A 25,032-nucleotide genomic window follows, 5' to 3' on the forward strand; every position below is an offset into this window, starting at 1 on the left:
ACGTACTAGGCGCTCCTTTTAAGCCCATAGGCATCCTCTTATACTCATAATGTGGATAATTAGCTCTAAACGCCGTTTTCTCCATTTCCTTGGGTTCCATTAATGTCTGGTGATGTCCACTGGCTACATCCAATGTTGAAAAGTACCTTGCTTTTCCTAGCTGGTCTAAACGCCGTTTTCTCCATTTCCTTGGGTTCCATTAATGTCTGGTGATGTCCACTGGCTAAATCCAATGTTGAAAAGTACCTTGCTTTTCCTAGCTGGTCTAATATATCCGATGTATTCGGGATCGGGAATGCTTTCCCTACTGAAATCTAGTTTCCTTTACGACAATCCGTCGCCAATCTATATTTTACCTGTCCACTGGCACCTATTTTCTTAGGGATTAATAAAATCGGCCCATTCCATGGACTTTGGCTTACTACAATAATATCGTCTGCTTACATTTTTTCTACTTGCTCTCGTAATGCTTCTTTCTGGGACTCTCGTATCCTATATGGTCTGACATTGATTACTTTTCCTGCATGCTTTGGCCGTATCGGAAGTCTATGCTTTATCATCTTTGTAAATGATAATTTATCTCCTTTTAAATGGAAAACATCACAGTACTCACTACACAGTTTTTTCACTTCAAATTTCTCTTCCTCGTTTAAATGATCCACTCATAATGCGTCTCTAACGTGCGCTGTACGATTCTTGTAGCCCATTGCCTGTTCTTGCGTTTCTTTTATCCTCCTTACTGTTGCTTCCACACATAATGGTTCTGTGCTTAAGCATACTGAACTCACATCTCATTTTACTTCATAGGTATTTAACATATTAATAATACATTTCCCCTGAATGTTTTTCGCTATTGCTTCTGGAATGTACACACTAAACTAACTAAACTAACTCCGTCTACAGGCCGCAAGCGACCCATCGGGACCATCCGACCGCCGTATCATCCTCAGGTGAGGATGCGGATAGGAGGGGCATGGGGTCAGCACACCGCTCTCCCGGTCGTTATGACGGTTTTCTTTGACCGGAGCCGCTACTATTCGGTCGAGTAGCTCCTCAATTGGCATCACGAGGCTGAGTGCACCCCGAAAAATGGCAACAGCACGTGGCGGCGGGATGGTGACCCATCCAAGCGCCGGCCACGCCCGACAGCGCTTAACTTCGGTGATCTCACGGGAACCGGTGTATCCACTGTGGCAAGGCCGTTGCCCCTGGAATGTACACACGCTTAATTAATTCTTGTTTCGGTACTATTACGTCGCCTCCCTCGGGAATTTTTTTGTGTTCAGCTAATCTAATTATCATTACTCTTTCTTCCCTAGGTTCAATTATTTTCGTAAGTTTGAATTGCGGGCGCTCCAGATCTGGTGTCCTTCTACGCTATGACCTTAACGTGCCGTACTGTTTACCTCTTGTTCCGGCCGGTGTGGCTGTGCGGTTCTAGGCGCTTCAGTCTGGAACCGCGTGACCGCTACGGTCGCAGGTTAGAATCCTGCCTCGGACATCGATGTGTGTAATGTTCTTAGGTTAGTTAGGTTTAAGTAGTTCTAAGTTCTAGGGGACTGATGACCTCCGATGTTAAGTCCCATAGTGCTCAGAGCCATTTTTTTGTTTACCTCTTGTCTGTCCGTCCACAGCTAATGCTCCCTTGAACTTACGTAATTCTGTTGTCAGCTCCATATTTTCCTGGTAACGTGCCCGTGGCCCTGCCTGTGATCGCTGTCCTTCTGGTTCTGTCACTAACGGAATGCCATGCCCATTCACTCTGAGTTGTCTCTGTGGTAATCGATAATAACTCTCTGCCGTTGTAGAAAATCTCTTCCTAATAATCCGTCATATGGAACATCTGTTCCCTTGCGTAATATATGGAATGTCTGCTTACCCAGCACTCTTCCGTTTAGTCTTAAATTCAATTCCGCTATGCCCATTCTGTTCATTGTACCTTCCGTAACCCCTTTCAATCTTCTTATTTCTCTATAATTCACAGGTATTTTCGCGGTTATTGCTTCTTCCTTGAGCAGAATTATATGAGCACCTGTGTCGATTAAAAACTTTAACTTTCTTTGAAGTGGCCGGCCGAAAGTGGCCGCGCGGTTCTGGCGCTGCAGTCTGGAACCGCGAGACCGCTGCGGTCGCAGGTTCGAATCCTGCCTCGGGCGTGGATGTGTGTGATGTCCTTAGGTTAGTTAGGTTTAACTAGTTCTAAGTTCTAGGGGACTAATGACCTCAGCAGTTGAGTCCCATAGTGCTCAGAGCCATTTGAACCATTTTTTTCTTTGAAGTATATTGTAATTATTTCATTTTCTGCCTCGCAGTCTACTACCTGCACTTTAGGCCATTTAACAGTGGTTACGTGCCACTGCTTTGCGTGCCACCTGCTTCATTTCACGGTCAGTCTCCTTGTTGTCTTCCGCGGTTTCCTCCATCTTTAAACATTGTATGCCAGTATTTATTACTTGGAGTTCGACAATCATTAGCCCTGTGTCCTCTCCTTCTACATGTTTGACAAATAATTATCTTCTTACATGTTGCATCCATATGCCCTCGTTTATCACAGTGATAACAATGTTTTTGAAATTTACGCGCTTCTTCCGCTTTGTTGGGTGGTGGTACCCATCTGAATTGCGTAATACTACGACAATGTTTGGATACATGTCCTATTTTTCCACATTGGTAACATTTCATTAGTCTCATCGGTTTCTTTCTGCTATTGTGCCAACTCATTCCCTTCGACACCTGATTCCATCCCTTCATTGACACAATGGAAGTTGCTTCTTGTTGGGCTATTTTTACTGCCTATCCTAACTTCACATTTTCTCCTCTACTGCACACAATAGTTTGAATTCTCTCGTTTGCTAACCATTGTATAAAACATGCATGCCCTAGTGCAAATACTAATTCTACAGCCCCTTTTTGCTGTTCTCTATCCATTACCCTAGTTACAGCAACCTTGAAAGATTTTGACAATTCGTCTATCCTACTACCCCATGACGCAATTGATTCCCCTGCATACTAAGTTGCTTTAAACATATCTCACGCATAAAAATCAATAGTTCTTTTATCTGAAAAATTTTCTTCTAACACACTTCTTACTTCCACCCAATTTTTTGTGTTCTCCCGTACTATTAACTTTGATCTCGCATCCTCAGTGATTTTAGATTTTACATATTGAAATAGTAATTCTGTATCCTCGATTTTAACTACTTCGAAAGCAGCATTCGCGTTTTCTATGAACTCTTGCAATTCCCTCTTATTCCCATCGAACGTTTTCGGAATCAATACTACCGCATCCTTAGCACTTATACCTATATTATCGCTACTGGAGGATGTCATCCTGTTACAAGTTCAAATGACCTTAATATTAATTCGTCGCGTTGGCTTGCCTGTTTTGTTGGCTGGATCTTCTTGTTCTTCTCTTGATCTGCTGTGTTTTGGCGTCGCTGCTCGAATCGTCTGCTAGGCTCTCCGGAATCTTGAGCTCTGCCGTTCGTAAATGGCTTCTTCTTCTTGCGGCGAGATTCTGGGACACTACTGCAATTGCCTATTTTCCTGCTTCGTATGTTCAACTATCCACTTAATTCTTCATTCATCAATTCTTACCCACCAACTAATTAATCAACTATCAAATATCTGACAAACCACCCCGCATCTGACACCATACATTTTATGTCGCGTACCAGCACAGTTTTGTAGTGCAGAAGGAACGTTGACTACAATCTGAGGGTTCATGGGGTGTCAACCTTTGTTGTCGGAGATGAGAGGGAGAAAGCTCTCCGAGGTAGAACTGTGGTTATTGGTTGCAGTGGTAATCTGTTAGGATTAATGGCAGGATGGGTATGCTGAAGAGTTCAGTGTTTATTTAAGTAATTTATTTATTATCTCTTTGATAACTTATAAAAGAGGTACCAGTTCCTAACCCCTTGTTTAATAAATGTCAGACTCAATTTATTCTTATCAACAGGCCACTCTCCTAAGCTTACTAGAGACAATTACTATTCCGTAAATTATTCTTGTTAATTACGAAACTACAACTGCTATCTATTCCTTGAGACAAAGAGAGATCGTCTATGTTCAAAGCTATTCCCCAGAACAGATAATGATTACTTATCTTGCTGCTGATGTGCGTGTCACCAGATCTGATCACCGACTTCTCGCTGAGAATATTACTTCTGCATCCTTCTGCTGCTGCCTGGCGTAGCTACACGATGGCTCCTCAAAGCGACCACTACTGCTCTCCCTGAATCCTCTCTCAGAATCTCTTGCTTATATGCCGTTCTAAGCAGGCCGCTGTGGCCGAGAGGTTCTAGGCGCTTCAGTCCGGAACCGCGCTGCTGCTACGGTCGCAGGTTCAAATCCTGCCTCGGGCATGGATGTGTGTGATGTCTTTAGGTTAGTTAGGTTTAAGTAGTTCTAAGTCTAGGGGACTGATGACCTCAGATGTTAAGTCCCATAGTGCTTAGAGCCATTCGAACCATGCCGTTCTAAGTCGAGGCTGACCTTCTATAATAGCCGTTTGGGATATTTCCATCTGCTGGCTCCTTCGACACGTAAACTCTTTAATGTTCGATTTCTCTTATAGGTTTCCACACGATGTTACCACTTACGTATACTGGAAAGCTTCCTTTGGCGTCAGGGCTTGCGCCTCTTGGCGCAGTCCACTTTCATTTGATCTGACAACTACTGCCTATTTAATTTTTTCTTGGAACTGGACACACCTGGAGTTATGATCTGGGGTTGGATTTCTTATGACAGCAGGAGCACTCTCGTGGTTATTCCAAGCACCCTGGCCACAAAAACTGTCCGTCAATCTGGTGATTCGACCAGATGAACAGCATTCCAGGGAGTATTTCCCAACCGGATGAAGCTCGCCCTCAATCCATTGTCGTCACCCAACATACTCTTCAGAGTGACGACAGTTTGCCATCGCCTTCTTGATCGGCAGATCTGTCTTCGATGAAGCACATGTGGGACATCATCGGACGACTACCCCAGCGTCATCCAGAAGCAGCATTAATCGTCCTTGTATTGACCGATGAATGTAGCAAGCATGGAACTCAGTCCCATAAACACACACTTGGCACCTGTAATACACAATGTAAGGATGTTTGCAAGCTTGCATTTAGTGGCGGTGAGAGCATTTTACATTTGCATTGGCTTATTTCGCCCTTACATTAGCCTGTATTCTTGTAATGTTAATCACATAAATATGTTACGTAGATAAATGTATTCGCCCAATTTCATTACTCTACATTAATTTACTTTTGGTGTGACGTTTTTTTTGCGTCAGTGTGTGTATGGATAAAGAAATATTAGTAAAATTGTACATCCTTATAAATGGCTGAAAACGATAGACAAGTCAACAAACAAACAAGCTCCTTGCATCAGTGAGAAATGAAACGGGCTCCGACCTGTGGTGTGTTGCAGACGTGGCGCCGGTGCTGGTGGCGACATTCGCAGGTGGCACGCTGCGGCCGGGCGCCGCCTGGTCGGCGCAGTGCGAGGCCGCCGGCTCGCCGCTGCCCACGCTCTCCTGGCAGCGTGACGGCGCGCCGCTCAGCTCCGACGAGCAGCGCCTGCAGGTTGGTTTCTGCGCTGCGTAACTCTAACTATACCTCCATAAATGTTTCAGTGATTCGACTGGTAGGGGTCGGCCGCGAACCAAGGGTCGTTCCTTCTCTAGCTCCGCGTGATCGCCGAGTGGGCTGTTTTGTAGGTACGTGGAGAACCTTGTCAAGCGTCATTGCTTGCCCGTTGGAAACACTGGCTAGCCACTGGTATCTGTCAGGCACAAAATTATTTTTTTCTACATCTGCATCTATGCTCTGCACACCATCTTGTATGGTGATGGGTACTTCTATTTTACCCCTTCCCTGTTCCATTCGTGAATGATACGTGACAATAATGGCTGTAGGTTAACCTCCGTATTAGCTCTGATTTCTGATGATTTTTCTCTTTGTGGTCATTTCACAAGAAATATATGAAAGGAAGTAACAAGTTGTACGACTTTTCTCGAAACATATTCTCTCGGCATTTCAATAGTAAGTCTCCACAACGTCTCCCTTAAAACACAGCCACTGGTGTTTACTGAGCATCTCTTAACGCTCTAGCGCCTAGTAAACTGCCCCGTGACGAAACGCGCCGCTCTTCGTTGAATGCCCCATACCTCTGCTACTTATCCAACGAGGTAATGGTAATACTTTAGACTCAGCCAAGAATATGTTTTTCAAAGCACTTCTTTCGTGGAGCAACTAAATTTTCTGAAGATTCTCTGTCGGTCACCTGATCCTCCTAAATTTCTTTCTTTTTATTCGTCCATTACACGTTAGTTCACTCCGAGTGGTTAATCCTACGTGATTTACTGTTTCCATTGATTTGTCGTCAACAGTGAAATCAAACAGTAGTTGATTTCTTTGCCTATCTGTTCGCAGTACGGGCGGGTCAACAGCCAGTCCTTGAAGCTATCAACGATCCTCTTCAGGTCTTCCTGCAATTCTTTACTGTCTTCTTTCGTCACTACCTTCTTAATGGCACCTACATCCTCAGCGGACAGTAATGTCCCCATCACACTTCCTTGGGGTACAACAGAAATTACCTTTCAATGTGTCGATTATGTTCAAACATGAGAAAAGTGTTTAGTTCTGTCTGCAAGTAAGTCCTGAATCTAAACATAAATGTGGCCCTATATTCGGTGAGATCGTATTTTGTTCAATGGCCAACAATGCTATAGCATCTGTCACCCTAAGGACTTTGGCGACGGATAATGGCATGAATTTCACGTGGTAACACTCAGGAAACACTTCTCGTAAATATCAAGGAGATTTTAAGAAATGTTTCGTCCTAGTTTTCCGGAAAAAGCAGTTACATTGTAAAGGCTCCCAGGTAGATGCTATTTTTCTTGACTTCCGGAAGGCGTTCGATACAGTTCCGCACTGTCGCCTGAGAAACAAAGTAAGAGCCTACGGAATATCAGACCAGCTGTGTGGCTGGATTGAAAATCCAGAAAATTTGGAATACATTTCACATAAATTTTCTCAGCATGTTATAGTCTTAGGTGGAATTTGAATTTACCAAATATAGACTGGGACACTCAGATGTTTAGGACGGGTGGTAGGGACAGAGCATCGAGTGACATTATACTGAGTGCACTATCCGAAAATTACCTCGAGCAATTAAACAGAGAACCGACTCGTGGAGATAACATCTTGGACCTACTGATAACCAACATACCCGAACTTTTCGCCTCTGTATGTGCAGAACAGGGAATCAGTGATCATAAGGCCGTTTCAGCATCCCTGAATATGGAAGTTAATAGGAATATAAAAAAAGGGAGGAAGGTTTATCTCTTTAGCAAGAGTAATAGTAGGCAGATTTCAGACTACCTAACAGATCAAAACGAAAATTTCTGTTCCGACACTGACAATGTTGAGTGTTTATGAAAAAAGTTCAAGGCAATCGTAAAATGCGTTTTAGACAGGTACGTGCCGAGTAAAACTGTGAGGGACAGGAAAAACCCACCGTGGTACAACAACAAAGTTAGGAAACTACTGCGAAAGCAAAGAGAGCTTCACTCCAAGTTTAAACGCAGCCAAAACCTCTCAGACAAACAGAAGCTAAACGATGTCAAAGTTAGCGTAAGGAGGGCTATGCGTGAAGCGTTCAGTGAATTCGAAAGTAAAATTCTATGTACCGACTTGACAGAAAATCCTAGGAAGTTCTGGTCTTACGTTAAATCAGTAAGTGGCTCGAAACAGCATATCCAGGCACTCCGGGATGATGATGGCATTGAAACAGAGGATGACACGCGTAAAGCTGAAATACTAAACACCTTTTTCCAAAGCTGTTTCACAGAGGAAGACTGCACTGCAGTTCCTTCTCTAAATCCTCGCACAAACTAAAAAATGGCTGACATCGAAATAAATGTCCAAGGAATAGAAAAGCAACTGGAATCACTCAACAGAGGAAAGTCCACTGGACCTGACGGGATACCAATGCGACTCTACACAGAGTACGCGAAAGAACTTGCCCCCCTTCTAACAGCCGTGTACCGCAAGTCTCTAGAGAAACGGAGGGTTCCAAATGATTGGAAAAGAGCACAGGTAGTCCCAGTCTTCAAGAAGGGTCGTCGAGCAGATGCGCAAAACTATAGACCTATATCTCTGACGTCGATCTGTTGTAGAATTTTAGAACATGTTTTTTGCTCGAGTATCATGTCGTTTTTGGAAACCCAGAATCTACTCTGTAGGAATCAACATGGATTCCGTAAACAGCGATCGTGTGAGACCCAACTCGCTTTATTTGTTCACGAGACCCAGAAAATATTAGATACCGGCTCCCAGGTAGATGCTATTTTTCTTGACTTCCGGAAGGCGTTCGATACAGTTCCGCAGTGTCGCCTGATAAACAAAGTAAGAGCCTACGGAATATCAGACCAGCTGTGTGGCTGGATTGAAGAGTTTTTAGCAAACAGAACACAGCATGTTGTTATCAATGGAGAGACGTCTACAGACGTTAAAGTAACCTCTGGCGTGCCACAGGGGAGTGTTATGGGACCATTGCTTTTCACAATATATATAAATGACCTAGTAGATAGTGTCGGAAGTTCCATGCGGCTTTTCGCGTATGATGCTGTAGTATACAGAGAAGTTGCAGCGTTAGAAAATTGTAGCGAAATGCAGGAAGATCTGCAGCGGATAGGCACTTGGTGCAGGGAGTGGCAACTGTCCCTTAACATAGACAAATGTAATGTATTGCGAATACATAGAAAGAAGGATCCTTTATTGTATGATTATATGATAGCGGAACAAACACTGGTAGCAGTTACTTCTGTAAAATATCTGGGAGTATGCGTGCGGAACGATTTGAAGTGGAATGATCATATAAAATTAATTGTTGGTAAGGCGGGTACCAGGTTGAGATTCATTGGGAGAGTGCTTAGAAAATGTAGTCCAGCAACAAAGGAGGTGGCTTACAAAACACTCGTTCGACCTATACTTGAGTATTGCTCATCAGTGTGGGATCCGTACCAGATAGGGTTGACGGAGGAGATAGAGAAGATCCAAAGAAGAGCGGCGCGTTTCGTCACAGGGTTATTTGGTAACCGTGATAGCGTTACGGAGATATTTAATACACTCAAGTGGCAGACTCTGCAAGAGAGGCGCTCTGCATCGCGGTGTAGCTTGCTAGCCAGGTTTCGAGAGGGTGCGTTTCTGGATGAGGTATCAAATATATTGCTTCCCCCTACTTATACCTCCCGAGGAGATCACGAATGTAAAATTAGAGAGATTAGAGCGCGCACGGAGGCTTTCAGACAGTCGTTCTTCCCGCGAACCATACGTGACTGGAACAGGAAAGGGAGGTAATGACAGTGGCACGTAAAGTGCCCTCCGCCACACACCGTTGGGTGGCTTGCGGAGTATAAATGTAGATGTAGATGTAGATGTAGTTACGGGTTCCTTGCGTCAAACCACTCAACATACATTCCTGGACCACTTCTGAAAGTTTGTCGATAGCGTTCTCAGCCACCTTGTAGATTGGTCCGACTTATCACCCGTAAAGTACTTTAACTTTGTGCAGGACTCTCTCTAGCCCCCGAATGTCCGCTGATTTAACTCAGTAGAGGCGCAGACCGAAAGTACTGATAGCTGCAGGAGGACATCAGGCACAAAAAGACGCCACCATAGAAATACGAAAGAAGTATGTTTGGCTTTTTTTATCCTTCTGACCCTGGGGTCATTAGAGACGAAGGTTAAGAACGAATTGGAGAACTATGAGGCAAGAAATAATCTTCTGGGTCTGTGTATAACTCATCTTGTCACTCTCCTTTAGATTTCAGGAAAATGACGAAAAACCTAAAACAAAATGAGTAGACATGGTCTCACTGCTACTATTTCCGAATACGACTCAAATACCTTAAACGCTGTGCCATCTCGCTCTTGTAAACGCTCTGTTTGGTTTGTAAAAATTATCCCGGAATTAAGCAGTTATATGAAATTCATAGGGAAAATCACTAAACCGATTTGACCTGTGGGACCTAGCATTATTCTATCAGAATATTCCATCGTTCGGAGAGTGAACCTATAAAAGCGTGAAAATAATTTTCAGATTGCCCTTCGAAGCGGTAAATAGGTAATCTTTGTTTTAAAGTCAAAAAATGGTTCAAATGCCTCTGAGCGTATGGGACTTAACTTCTGAGGTCATCAGTCGCCTAGGACTTAGAACTACTTAAACCTAACTAACTTAAGGACATCACACACATTTTTGCCTGAGGCAGGATTCAAACCTGAGACAGTAGCGGTCGCGCGGTTCCAGACTGTAGCACCTAGAACCGCACGGCCACTCTGGCCGGCGTTTTAGTCCATCAGATAGAAACAACTGACACTGCAGCACATCATCGTCACATGACAGCAGTAACGTCAATGGAATCTGTAAGTAGGATATCCAGTTTCGAATACCAGTCTGCCACAAATTATTATATGTTAAGAAATATTCCACGCGGTGCAGGTTCAGCATTTCAGAAAGAATTTCACTGTTATCGTTTCATGTAATTACTTAACTTCGTACGGTAGATCTTTCACAGTCTGACAGAACTTTATAAATGAGGAAATGTTTGCTTGAATTGATACTATGATTACATTTATATATTACGGCACTTTTGTGCTCAGGTCATTATAAAGTGCTGTACTGTAAAATAAAGATACAAATCACACAACCTATGTAAACTGAAAAATAGATTTTGACACAGCTACCCAACAGCTCAGTCGGCTCTCAGCCGTGGCAGCGTGCGGACGGCCCCGCGTGCCGGCCAGTGCTCCGCTGCCGGCGTTGTTTACTTCCGCGTCGTAGATTTAAGGCTTGTGTCCGTCCACCGTGAACAACATGTCGAGCGCTTACCGCCGTGCGACCCTTAAAGTTTGCTTCCCAGCTGAACATGCGCGACCACGTGCACATGAAGTTGAAACGTTCCTACGTTATGAAGTTCGTTTAGATCCTAACCACGTTCTCGGAATCCATTTTTCGATCACGAGTAGTGTCGTTTATATTAAAATGACAAACACCGAGGCGTGTGAAGATGTTATTCGCCGACATGTCAATGGACTTAAGTTCAAATACTCTGATGGCCACGTCGGAGCACCGTCCACCCCATTCCCTTCGATCTCCACGTCGTCTGCCCAGGAGACTGAACACTTGAACTCACAGAGTACGGTCAACGCACGATTAGGGTGTTTGAACTACCTTTTGAAGTGCCGAAGGACGAAGTTGTCTCTGCGTTACAACCATACGGTAACGTCATCGGTTACGTAGAGGAAAAATGGCAAACCTTCACGACCTACCATGTTCTTAATAGTGTGCGTCAGGTCAAAATTGAACTGAAAAAACATATACCTGACAAATGGCGGGGTGTGAGCCATTGTCATGTACGACGGCCAACCCCGAACATGTGCGGGTTGTGGATAGGAAGGCCACGTCAGATCCGCCTGCATGCGACGCCGCCTGATCCAGACGCCGGTCGGCGAGGAAGCGTCCCCAGCGGTGATCACTCAGATCCCTGTCACATATGCCAAGGTTTCCCAGGAAGGTAGCACCTCTACACAGGGTCTTCCTGCTCCGTTGACGTCGTCTGATCAGGTAGATGCAACCGCTACTGAGATTCCTTCTGAGGTGTCACAGAAGTCAGATCCTGACCTGCCGAATCTTCGCAGCACGGTGACTGAAAATGCTACTGAGATGGACGTTGATCCGGGAGTGGTACCTGCTTCTGCTTTCCTTCAGACTGGTCCGGAGTCAGACGAAAGCGACCCGCAATCGAACTCTGAACGACATGTTCGGAAACAAGAGTCGCCACGAAAGAGAAAGAAACGTAGCCGTACACCCCCTGATGAATCCGTTCTACAGATGGATACCAGGGATGCAGACCCGAAGATGGACGACGAACCGCTTTGATGACCAAAAGTCTGATGCGAACGACCCGCCACAGGCGACCACTGGCAACGAACCCCCCTCCTTACTGGCGCCGTCGCCCCCACAGGTCGACGTTGAAGAGAGCCTATCCGCTGAGCCGAAAACTACGTCTCCTCTCCACGTGGATGATGTGCACAGCCGATGTCCTACCGCAGTATGAGTCTCCTGGGCAGACGACGTGGAGATCGAAGGGACTGGGGTGGACGGTGCTGATGAGGGCACCCCCATCGGTTGCGACCGCGCCCGCAAACTCTCCGCAATAGCAGCCTCTTCAGCGGACCGGCAAGATCGACGACCTCTCGCTCCTGAAGAAGGAGCCCCACCTGTGCCTGTGGGACTCCAACACCATAATTATCGATTAACCTCGCGACCATTCGTGCGCCCCATAAACTAGCGCTGCTCCGCGATATGATTTATGATGCGGACATAGATATTGCGCTTTTTCAGGAAGTGCATGTCGCCGATTTTTCACCACCACATGGCTTCACGGCGCATCTTTCTCCCGCTTCGGACACCGGTAGTGGTGTTGTCATCATCTTACGAGAAGGTCTTCCTGCCGAAGATGTCCTATACCTCCCCAGCGGCAGAGGTATGGCCCTTACTCTCTTCGGTGTACGCATCGTCAACGTTTATGCGCCGTCGGGCTCCAGCTACCGTCGTGGACGCAATGCCTTCTTCGCGAATGAAGTTACACCCCTTTTTATGGGACCACACGATGACTGGGTCATGGGTGGAGACTTCAACTGCACCCAGTGACCTCACGATCAATTGCTGTGTCACTCACCATGCGCAGCTCTGGAAACAGTCGTCACGCGACTACAATTTGTTAACACGTGGAGACATGTTCACGGTGATCTTTTGAGCTTTACGTACTACACTGCACACTCCTCTAGCCGACTGGATCGCATCTACATCTCGCGATCCCTAATTCGACACACTCGACTGGCTGAAATCTGGCCTGTTGCTTTCTCAGATCATGAGGCTTACTTCTGTGATGTTGTTCTCACAAGGCAGGCAGTATGGTACGGACGTGGTTTATGGAAACTGAACACGGCACTTCTTAATTCACCTGACCGTCGACTTCTAATAGAAGACACTTGGATCACATGTAATAGACGTCGTCCCACGTATCCGTCTACCATATCCTGGTGGATCCAGTGTGCAAAACCTGCTCTTCGCAAAACTTTGATCCGGTATGGCAAAGATGTTGTCGCCTAGAGGAAGAGCCTCCCCTGAGCGCCATACAAGGATGAACCATGCTAAGGCCCAAATCTCCAATCTCATGCGAAGGCATTTGGAAGGGGCGATAGTACGATCTCGTACTGCTGATCGCATGCCTCATGAACATCCGTCGATGTACCATATCATCCAAGAACGCCACAATCGACGCCGAAAATTGATTCACGTCCTAACAGACCAAGAAGGGCGTCGCTACGTAACCCAATCTGCAATAGGGAATGTGCTTCACGCCCACTACCAGCAGCTCTACGACGCAATTCCACATTCCCCAGAGTTGATCGAGGAAGTCTCACAGCTCAACTTCGGTGGTATCCCTGGAGATGCGGCGATTGACTTGATGTCAGAGGTGACTGATGATGAAGTCCGCGATGGGATCTGGGCAGGAACCATCAATCGCTCCCCAGGACCTGACGGTCTTCCCCTCGAATTTTATCGCACCTTCCGTGATTTGTTAGAGTCCACCTTCACCTCCATCTGTCGGGAACTGATGTCTCCGGAAGTACCTGTGCCGGACGCCTTTATGGAAGGAATTATTATTCCTGTACATAAACCGAAAGGTGGCAACAATATCAGTGTTAATCGGCCCATCACCCTCCTTAACAGTGATATGAAAATCTTCACTCGCCTTTTGAATGCACGACTTAAAAATGTTGCCCGATATCTTCTGTCGCCAGACCAAGCATCTTTGGGAGGGGATAATAATATCCGCATGGCTTTATGCCGCTACAGGGATATGACCGCCGTTACCCAGGCACAACGCCTCTCTGGGTCACTTGCGTCTTTGGACTTTATTCAAGCTTTTGATAGGGTTGACCATTCGTTAGTTACGGCCGTTCTCCACCATATGGGTTTCCCAGTCGCCGTTATCACGGTAATGACGCACCTTCTGCGGGGTGCCCCATCCAGGATTATGTACAGTCATGCTCAAAAGTATCCGAACGGCCTGAATTGCATTTCGCCTGATTCGCATGCAACCGGCATAACGCGGCTATCTAGCAGGTCCTCAAATCGCTCCTTGGTACAGTCGTTTGACTATTGAAAATGGTTCCAACAAGTCACCACTAAAATCCCAGCTCTGTATCGCAGTAACTCAACATGTAAAGTAATACCACGATGTTACAAATATCAGGGAACACCTTATCACAGACAAGACTGTCCTTAAGGCTTGTAAGCTCACATTTATTACAATAAATGACATACCTGAAATGTTACCACTCTAATTATTACGTCAGATAGGTAATGCACGTAGTAAGTTCGTCGTATTCATGATTTCCACTTCAAAGTAACATACAGTACTTATTATTTAACACAAAATGACATTAAAAATTTAAGTTATTAACGAGCAGCTAGTTGAGAATATGTATGAACTTCAAATGACACGACGAACCGTCTCGTTCTGCATAAGGATTCAAACCCAGGTCAGGCAGACTAAGCAAAGATTTCGTGACTGACGCAAACTAACAGTCGTTCCTAATTAGGCATACAGAGAGTGATATTCCTCGATTTTAGACAGTATCAGTTAGCAAATATCAACTTTAAATTACATAACGCAAATATTTTTAACAGACGCGAATTCCTACCCAGCATCTCTTGTCCCTGTTAACGAACTACGAGAGATGTTAAATATTGCTTCTTCACAAGTAACTTACTTGAAATTCCGTGAGGTGAAGCCTTGTGTTGGACAGGGATCCGAACCCAGAACCTAATCGGACTGATATCGAAGCACAACCAACTGTGACATATCGGATTTTCTCGGCAGTAGGTAGATGTTTTAACTGAAATTACGAGACGAAACATTAATTTTTTCCTTCCCAGGACTCCAACCCAGCACCTATCGCTGTTATATTCTAGAGAAAACGAACGTTAAATATGGTTTTGTTGCACCAGCAGCGACATGTGAGCATGTTTGAACTAGAAATAATATGACGAAGAGTTGAGTGCTCACAGTGTATAGAGCCCCACACATATAGTTGTTGACTACACACAAAGAGACGTCAGCTACCGAATTTTTCTCCACCAGCAGCTCGGAATAACATCTTGAACTTACAGTGATCTCGCAAATAGTTCTGTGTCCCACTGGGAGTCTGAAACGTCAGATATCGTTAGTGTTGACAACGAATGAAAATACATTAAAAATCAAAATTATTATCCACCAGCAGATAGGTGTTCTCATGCTAGAGCTTGATAATACATAATGAAATCTTTAGTGCCGGGCCAGGATTCGAACCCATTCACGCATAATATGTGGAGATGTTGAGGAATCTGCAGTTTTGAACAAACAACAAATTGTCGCCGAGCTGTATTGTCACGAAGGGATCAAATTCCGTGTTAAGGGCGGTCTGAGTTGCATTCTCAGTTCAGAACCAATTTTATCGACATACAGAAGCTCAGATAAAAGATGGAATAAGTGTCCTGTGACCCTACATAGCTTTTGTTTCGTCACTAGAAATAAATGACTAGTATAAGAAAGGTTACTGGTGATAGAGTTTCTACATGTCGCCACTCCAGACTTTATTGTGGTTCAACCTAACGTCTATTTGGCATCGAAGGAATATCATCTTTAATGTGAATTTCAGACCACACTGCCATTATATCTTCTTCATTCGGTATAGCCAGAAGAGAATGGAATCTTTCTCTCCCTATCTAAAATTATTGACAGAAGTCGGTATCGAACCCAGACCATAGGTATAATAACCTATCATCAGTCCAACAGACCACCAAAACCTCATTTCTTTGACTCATTTTTCTATCGTAAGACCGTTGCGCCACACTGGATGAAAATTCTGACACACAGGCTCCCTGTAGTAAATTGCAGCATGTTCAGTAAATTCATTTACTTGGTTGACCGAATCACCATGAACTAGCTGCCTCGGCTACCCAGTGCATACATTCGACTCTATTTTGTAATCACCGAAATAAAATCACGTAACTGCCACCTACACAGAACTGCCAACAGTGTAGGATGCAGAAATTTAAATAGGAAGTGTTCCTTTCCACTTGAGCTATGCTATTGCGCTATCTGTTTGTAGAAAACGTCGTGCAGCGCAAAAGAAAAGCCGTAACTGTTTCTCTCAGAAGTCTAGACCCAGCCATTTGCATTATCGCGCAGCGCTGTGGGATGCAGAAGTTCTGGAGGGATTGTTCTTCAGCTCTGGAGCCCTTGTAGCTATGCGTCAGGTAGTAGCGTAATGGTGTCGTGCACCGTAGATAAGATGTCGCGAGTTCGAATACATTTACTGCTAAATTTTTTTAAATCGCAATTCTGCTGTCTGCTGTAGTTACCAATCTCATGGAACTTTGAACATAATTCCCTTCACTTCTCAACCCAAAATAGTCGCATGTGGAAAAAGGGCTAACTTCTGTGACATTATGTTCTTTTAAGGTTTAATAGACAGCCAGGAAGCAGATGCATCTCGAAGCTTTTGTGTTGTGTATGGGGAGAGCACATCGTGCCCAAATACGTTAGAAAAGTATTTTCTCACATTAGCTGTCTTGTGGTAGTGGCAGTTTATTCTTCTTCAAACATTGTTTGACAACTTTAACTCAGAACAAGTTTTCTACATGCATGTAATCAATAAACTGCATGTTCATTGATAGACTGTTATAGATAACATCAGAGAATTCGCATATTTCGTTCATGATTAATTTCGCTCTCATGTTTACTATTATTTCAACAACACTAAAGGAAACCTTACGAAAATCGTGCACTGTATTATAAGAAATGAAATAAAACTACCCACGATAACCGTACGACGTAAGCCTGTTTTAATAAAACTGAGTATCTGTACACAAGCGTGCCTCTATCGAAACGAATTAGTAAAATACTACTCACTTAGATTTTGATTGTGTCTGTGTTTAAGTGGTATGCTGTGTCATACTCAAGAGGTATGCAAATGTGACATTTCATAAATAAAGTTATGTATTTCTAGAAACCCAAATTTTTGCTTGTCAGCAGCGGAAAGAGGCGTTACCTGTTGTGCAGCATTGTAAGTTTTTCACCATTGCACTATGAGCCGAAAGTATTTTCTTGCTATTTCCTTATTGATGTTTGATCTGACTGCTTGTAGCTCTTTCACAGAATGGATAAAAACGTTGCAGTCAGTGCGACTGGAACTGCGAACCATAAAAGGAATTTTTTCACAGTTCAACACGTTACCACACAGCTGGCGAAGAGGTATGTGGCGTAGGTTATTCTTAAGAGGCCAATAGATGCTAGAACGCGTAAACCGCTATTTAAAGGATGAGATTAGTTGCGATTTCCACCTGCAACGATTTTCCTGGGCTGAAAACCGTAAGTTTACAATCTTTTGTTACACCTCAAGCGATAACAAATCAGATTATTCAATGGAAATGACAGGTAAAATCAAGTGAACTTTGAGGCTTAATTCCGTGCACACCAGGAAGTAACTCGTCGATCACAGAGTTGCCAAACATACGTTGCCAAATCTCATTTACAGTACCAGCAGGAAGAAGACAAACCGATGTGATCCTACAGCGGGCTGGGAAGTGACCGTAGCTGGTGTCTCGAATTCGCAGCTGCTGCGGCCTGGAATACGTAATGCGTCTGATTCGCATTTCTGTAACTAGGTTTAGGGACTGGAGCGTAGTTACTAATAACACTCAGAATTGACTGCACACTAAGCATCATAAATCAGTAACTCTCATAGTTGTTTTTATATTTCTTTTGTTAGTGTACTCAAAACTAAGAAACTCATTCACAGGCGTTTTCGTGCGTCGCCGATAGTCGAGCACAACAAACAAATAAAAATAAAAAAGAATGTGTATGTGTGTGTGTGTGTGTGTGTGTGTGTGTGTGTGTGTGTGTGTAATAGAGACAGAGAGAGAGAAATAAAAAAGAATGAGAGAGAGAGAGAGTGTGTGTAGAAAATTGTTGTAAAGAAATTGAATCATGGTATGTAAATAAATCTTTCATTTAAAATGACACGTTCCACATCATTACGAAATGTCGTATTCATGATATATGGAACAAGAATTAATCTAATGTAATCTAATCAAATCACATCATATTGATGACTAGCCATGAAGAGTCACGAATTACCGAAATTTTTGCCAATACCAGTAACCAAATCTACACTTGAAAATAAAAGACGACGATTTTTGTAATAAACTGGGACTCCTATCAAGTCCCTTTCGTCCATGTTAGCTAACCACGAAGGATGTCTGATATACCTCCATTCTGAAGTAACAAAGTGTGCATGCATTTAAAGATGTGTGCGTGTTTGACCAGAAATAACAACACCTATTGCGATTGTTGGCAACTCATGAACAGACATTAAAAATGCACGTTAATTTTCATTAGCAGGTGGGTGTGCACTTGATAGGGCTTGAAATGAAATTATGAATATTTTTGTACTGGATCCTTTGGAGGAGACCTAGAGAAAATTGCAGTCTTGGGAAAAGGAACGAAATGATTGAACTATACTGTTCCGAGAGATTCAGATCCTCGAAAGAGGAGATACGAATTCGAATCACAGTCCAGCACCAAATTTTTCAAGGTCTCTAGTTCAATCAAGTACAAGTAAAATAAGAGCCCTGTTCCTTTAAATGGCTATCGGTTCATCAAATAATATAAAATTTTCTAATGTAAGTAAGTTTACTGGCGACTGTATTTCTGTTTGCCATGACTTCCGCTATGTCATTTCCCAACGTAAACCCGTTCTGCCCAGTTGGTAATGAAGGAACGTGATGTTTAATGCGGATTATGGATTATAAAGTCTTTCTCTTGAGGTTACCAGAGGTAAAATAAATCTGTTTCTGCCTCTTAAAAGTAAATGCCTGAACCCACGCATTGCACCTGTGATAATTCGTTCCACCAGACCATTGTGGCAACATTTCCCAGCCTCAAGAGTGTGCTGAAACGGATGATGCGCTTAGCTTACAAAATTAGTCACGGTGGAAAAAATGCGATTCTATTAAATGGTTAAGTAGAAGCAATCTTCGGACGCGGAGATTATGCTGTTCTCATGTCAGCAGGATGTAAAGGCTCTTCTAGGCATCATAGGCTCGAAGTAAAGACATTTTGAATTTTCCCAAATTGAGCAAATTTCTTAGTTCGAGAAAATCCACTGTGAAGGGTGAAGTTACCGGATAATTCGATTATTACCGTCATTATTACTATCATTTTATTCCTACCGCTGCTGGAACACATGTGCTTGAAGATCATTTAATGCCTTTTGGGGATATCTCTTATCCACCATTCGTGACCAAATGTCTTAATGTTCTGTGTGTAAATGTATATGCGTCACCCTACCGGGTGTAACTTCCTTCCTTTAGCATCCGAAAATCACTTGGATTCCTCTAGCCAGCCACAATCTCTACAAACTGCCTACGAGATCACTTCTTATTTTTCCACAAAATGTCTACTCAGAAATCATCTGTAAACACACAATACTCATTGCCATTGCCTACATTAAAACACACGGATTATGGTGGAAGTATAGTGCATTGTAATGTTAGTTATGGTATAGTATATGAGTGTGCTGACTTAAGCTACCTTAAACATAGCTTTATGCTTATTGATTTCATACAAAATCTCGCTCCATGACCATGTAACAAAGACGATGCCCATTTTTTACTTTCTCACATGTACATAACACAGAATACGGATCAACTCCTGCTGCCAAAGTTTCGCATATACTCCAAACATCCAAGATATACGCAACAGACGGAAATAAAAACCGATAACATATGAAAAACAAAAAATGTATGTGCTGAAAAACATCGCTGTAAGAGAGGAGGGAAACAAACGCGTGTGTTAAGAACGTGCATACATTCTAGCAACTATAGAAAGGTTTCATGCAGTGCTATAAGAAGCAGTATCTCTCAAGATTCTTTTAGGAACAGCTGCACAGGGTATCATAGTGGCATCGTCTGGGCAAAGAAATTATTATCGCTACTCAAATGGTAGAAGTGTGACAGATGCATATACCTTACCTAACTTTATAGAAACTCCGTATAATTTAGGACAGTGTAAGAACTCTTCCACAATAGAGCTAAGCGGTGTCAGAGGATCTAGATACACTATGTGATCAAAAGTATCCGAACACAGCATAAAACAACGTTTTTCATATTAGGTGCATTGTGCTGCCACCTGCTACCACGTACTCCATATCAGCGATCTCAGTAGTCATTAGACATCATGAGAGAGCAGAATGGGACGCTCCGCGGAACTCACGGACTTCGAACGTGGTCAGCTGACTGGGTGTCGCTTGTGTCATACGTCTGTATGCGAGATTTCCAAACTCCTAAACATCCCTAGGTCCATTGTTTCTGATGTGATAGTGAAGCGGAAACTCATATCCTAGTGTTGTAGATAAATGGGAAACCGCCGGCCGCGGTGGTCTAGCGGTTCAGGCGCTCAGTCCGGAACCGCGCGACTGCTACGGTCGCAGGTTCGAATCCTGCCTCGGGCATGGATGTGTGTGATGTCCTTAGGTTAGTTAGGTTTAAGTAGTTCTAAGTTCTAGGGTAGATGACCACAGATGTTAAGTCCCATAGTGCTCAGAGCCATTTGAACCATTTGAAATGGGAAACCTCATGGTCCTTGGGGGAACTCCAGAAGTTGCATACTCTTGCGTTGGTAATAGACAAGTTTGTGTTTCAACTGTGCTGCCATTTATTGAGCAATACTGAAGAGATTTTAAACCCTAATTAAATACCTAATCAGTTAATTACTTCTACATAGATACTCTGCAAACTACGTTTAAGTACCTGGCAGAGAGTTCATTGACCACCTTCACAATTCTCTATTATTCCAATCTCGTATATCGCGTAGAACAAACGAACACCTATATCTTTCTGTGCGAGCTCTCATTTCCCTTATTTTATTATGGTTATCATTTCTCCCTATGTAGGTCGGCGTCAACAAAATGATTTCGCATTAGGAGGAGAAGCTGACTGATTGAAATTTCGAGAGAAGATTCCACCGCAAGGGAAAACGTCTTTGTTTTAATGATGTCTACCCCAAATCCTGTATTATTTCGGTGACACTCTCTCCCCTGTTTGGCGATAATACAAAACGTGCTGTCCTTCTTTGAACTTTTTCGATGTACTCCGTCAGTCCTATCCGGCAAGGGTCCCACACAGTGCAGCAGTATTATGAAAGAGGGCGGACAGATTCGGCTGATATTGTCTCCCAAATCGTTTGTATAGACAAGAAACAGCAAAGGGTCTATAATACTACCTTGGGGAACACCAGAAATAACTTCTGCTTTACCCAGTGACTTTCCGTCAATTACTGCGAACTGTGACCTGTCCGACTGGAAATCACGAATCCAGTCACATACGGAACCGTGCGACTGCTACGGTCGCAGGTTCGAATCCTGCCTCGGGCATGGATGTGTGTGATGTCCTTAGGTTAGTTAGGTTTAAGTAGTTCTAAGTTCTAGGGGACTGATGACCACAGCAGTTGAGTCCCATAGTGCTCAGAGCCATTTGAACCATTTTTTCCAGTCACATAACTGAGACGATGTTCCACAACCACGCAATTCCACTACAAGCCGCTAGTGTGGTAAGTTCTCAAAAGCCTTCTGGAAATCTAGAAATACGCAATCATTTTGAAACCCCTTGTCAACAGCACTCAACAGTTCGTGCGAGTAAAGAGCTAGTTGTGTTCCACAAGAACGATGCTTTCTAAATCCGTGTTGACTGTGTGTCCATAGACAGTTTTCTTGAAGGTAATTCATAATATTCGAACACAATATATGTTCCAAAATCCTGCTGCATATCGAAGTTAATGATATTTGTCTGTAATTTAGTGGATTACTCCTACTACCTTTCTTGAATATTGGTGTGACCTGTGCAACTTTCCAGTCTTTGGGTACAGATATTTCGTCGAACGAACGGGCGTATGTGATCGTTAAATATGGAGCTATTGCATCAATATACTATGAAAGGAACCTAGCTGGTATACAATCTGGATAGGGAGACTTGCATTTGCCAAGTGATTTAAGTTGCTTCAGTACTCAGAGGATATCTACTTGTACGTTACTCATGTTGGTAGCTGTTCTTGATTCTAATTCTGGAATATTTATTTCGTCTTCTTTGGCGAAGGAATTTTGGAAGGCTCTGTTTAGTAACTCTGCTTTGGCCGCATTTCCTCCTAAAGTTTCTCCATTGCTATCGTGCAGAGAAAGCATTGATTGTGTCTTGTTGCTAGAACACTTCACATATGACCAAAATCTATTTGAATTCTCTGCCAGGATGCGAGACAACGTTTTGTTGTGGAAACTATTATAAGCATCTCGCATTGAAGTCCGCGCTAAATTTCTAGCATCTGTAAAAGGTCGCCAACCTTGGATATTTTACGTCCGTTTAAGTTTGGCCCAACGGTACCGACCGGCCGCTGTCAACAAAAGGATTTCATTAGAGAATTTACAGAAAATTAACAAACGTGACGGCACACAAATATATCATCGTAGTTGTTGTTTCGATATTTATTGTTTCAAATGGTCCATTGAAGATCGTTTATGTTCTGCAGACGACAGTATACACTGTGGGTCCAACTATCTTCTTTATGACAATGCTTTAACATTCATTTTCCTGCTAGATTGTAACATGTACACATATTTCACAAAAACAACCAAATATCTGTGTTAGTGTGTACAGCAATATTGCATGGTTGTAGTAAGCAAATAAACGGTTTGAAAGGTACCATTAGACATTACAAAACGTCATAACTACTGGAAACATGTAAAACATTTAATTTTGCAAGTCGAAACCTCAGAAACGTACCTGTTCTGTTACATAAAAGTATTTCAAGGTTAGAACGTAATAGCGTTACTACTACTCAACACCCAGTTGAAATATGTGAGAGATGCTTGAGTTACTGTCATTATAAAAAGGAGTTAGCTGCATAGTTCAAACGAGCCAGCAGTGTCACTCCCTGTGTAGGAAAGCACAACATAAAATTTCGTAAGTTTAGTAACAAATTAAGGCTTGCATGAGTCATATACAGGGTGTATCCAAAAGAATCATCCGATTTGGCATGTCTATATTTCTGAAACTTATATACATATACAATGATTTTTGTTTTTTGATAAACGAGAAACTCAAAAAAAATTTTTTCGTACCTTTCCATAGGTGTTCAAAATGACCCCCTTGAGATGCATGGCGTATGTCAATGCGGCATTCAAATTGTTCCCACACTGCAGCGAGCATGTCTTGAGTTGCAGCTTCCACAGCTGCTGTTATGCGATATCTCAGTTCATTAATTGTTGGTGGTAACGGAGGCCCATAAGCAGAGTCTTTAATAAACCCCCACAAGAAATAATCACATACAGTCAGGTCCAGTGAACTTGGAGGCCATAATGTAAGGCTGAATCATTTGGACCAGTGCTACCGAACCATCGTTCATTAATCCTTTGATTTAAAAATTCCTGCACTTCCAGATGTCAGTGTGATGGAGCCCCATCCTTTTGGTAAACAAAATGGTTCGAATCAGTCTCCAACTGTGGGAAGAGAGAGTTCTCAAGCACATCGAGATGTGTGCTTCCTGTAACAGTGTTCTCGGCTAAGACAAATGGATAATACACCTATTCCCGTGAAACTGCACAAAACACATTAAATTTTGGAGAGTCCCTCCCATGTACAATTTCATGAGGTTGTTCCGTACCCCATATTCTCACATTATGACGGTTCACCTTTCCATTTAAATGGAATGTTGCATCATCACTAAACACTAAGCGTGGAAGAAAACTGTCATCCTCAATCTTGCGAAGAACGAAATTACAGAACTCCACCCGTTGTTGTTATTCACCTTCACGAAGAGGTTGCAGTAGCTGAATTTTGTATGGTTCCATGTGCAAACGTCGACACAACACACACCAGACCGACATCGGGAGCATATTGAGCTGTCGAGCTGCACAGTGAGCGGATTTCTGCGGACTCCTTGTGAGATTTGACGGATACGTTCGCCGTCTATGTCAGACACTCGGTGACGGCCCGGCGCTTTGCTTTTGCACAAACAACCTGTTTCTCGGAACTGCTCTTGCCATCGTCTAACGCTCTGTGCTGTAGGAGGATCCGCACCTTACCTAGTAGGAAAGACACTCTGAACAGTTATTACTGACACGCACTGCGCAAAACGTAGAACACAAAACGCTCTCTGTTGTCTCGACGCCATTTTCACTAGAGCTGAAGTGGGCGCACAGTGATGCTAACTAGCGGGAACCATGTAAAACTCGAGAGTTTGCTTTTTTCAATATTGCATTATTCACACACACACACACACACACACACACACATGTCTCAAATAACATAATAGTTATGATTTTTCTTAAATCGGATGATTCTTTTTGATACACCCTGTATTCTGATATTGATTTCTTCCTACAACAGATGGTTACTGACAAAATTCTCACACACTAACTGTATAGTATTGCACTCTAGCTTCAACCCAGATGAGTTTGAGTTTTAGCTATACTTAGATATCGACTAATGGTTTAGGAAACAGCTGAATCAGAGTGCTGGGGGCGCAAAAGAATACGCATTCACCGCAAAACGAGCAGTTGAATATTATTTATATAGAGGATGTAGCATTTCGAGCAGCATAAATTTGCCACATCAGCTAGGAACACTTCAAGGCAATTACTCTGAAACACAGAGGTCATTGTATTTAGCTGACAGACATGTTGCAGCTGCACGCGAAGAATGTAATTAAAATCACAGATATAATTATACTTTTCTAGTCGTTTTTTTCCCTTCATGAACCATGGACCTTGCCGTTGGTGGCAAGGCTTACGAGCCTGAGCGATACAGACAGCCGTACCGTAGGTAAAGCCACAACGGAGGGCTATCTGTTGAGCGGCCAGACGCATG

At 43.3% G+C, this 25,032-nt stretch overlaps 1 protein-coding gene across 1 annotated transcript in view; it reads left to right on the plus strand.

Moving 5' to 3' along the window:
- Window positions 1–25,032, plus strand: part of LOC126249302 (Down syndrome cell adhesion molecule homolog) — a 266,023-nt gene that overhangs the window by 2,850 nt on the left and 238,141 nt on the right. Inside the window, exon 2 of the mRNA XM_049950956.1 lies at window positions 5,422–5,576. Within this exon, the coding sequence (XP_049806913.1) occupies window positions 5,422–5,576 (155 nt within the window). The remainder of the gene's footprint in view (window positions 1–5,421; window positions 5,577–25,032) is intronic.

Source organism: Schistocerca nitens, chromosome 3 (genome assembly GCF_023898315.1).
Source record: "Schistocerca nitens isolate TAMUIC-IGC-003100 chromosome 3, iqSchNite1.1, whole genome shotgun sequence".
In the NCBI taxonomy this organism is placed as follows: domain Eukaryota; kingdom Metazoa; phylum Arthropoda; class Insecta; order Orthoptera; family Acrididae; genus Schistocerca; species Schistocerca nitens.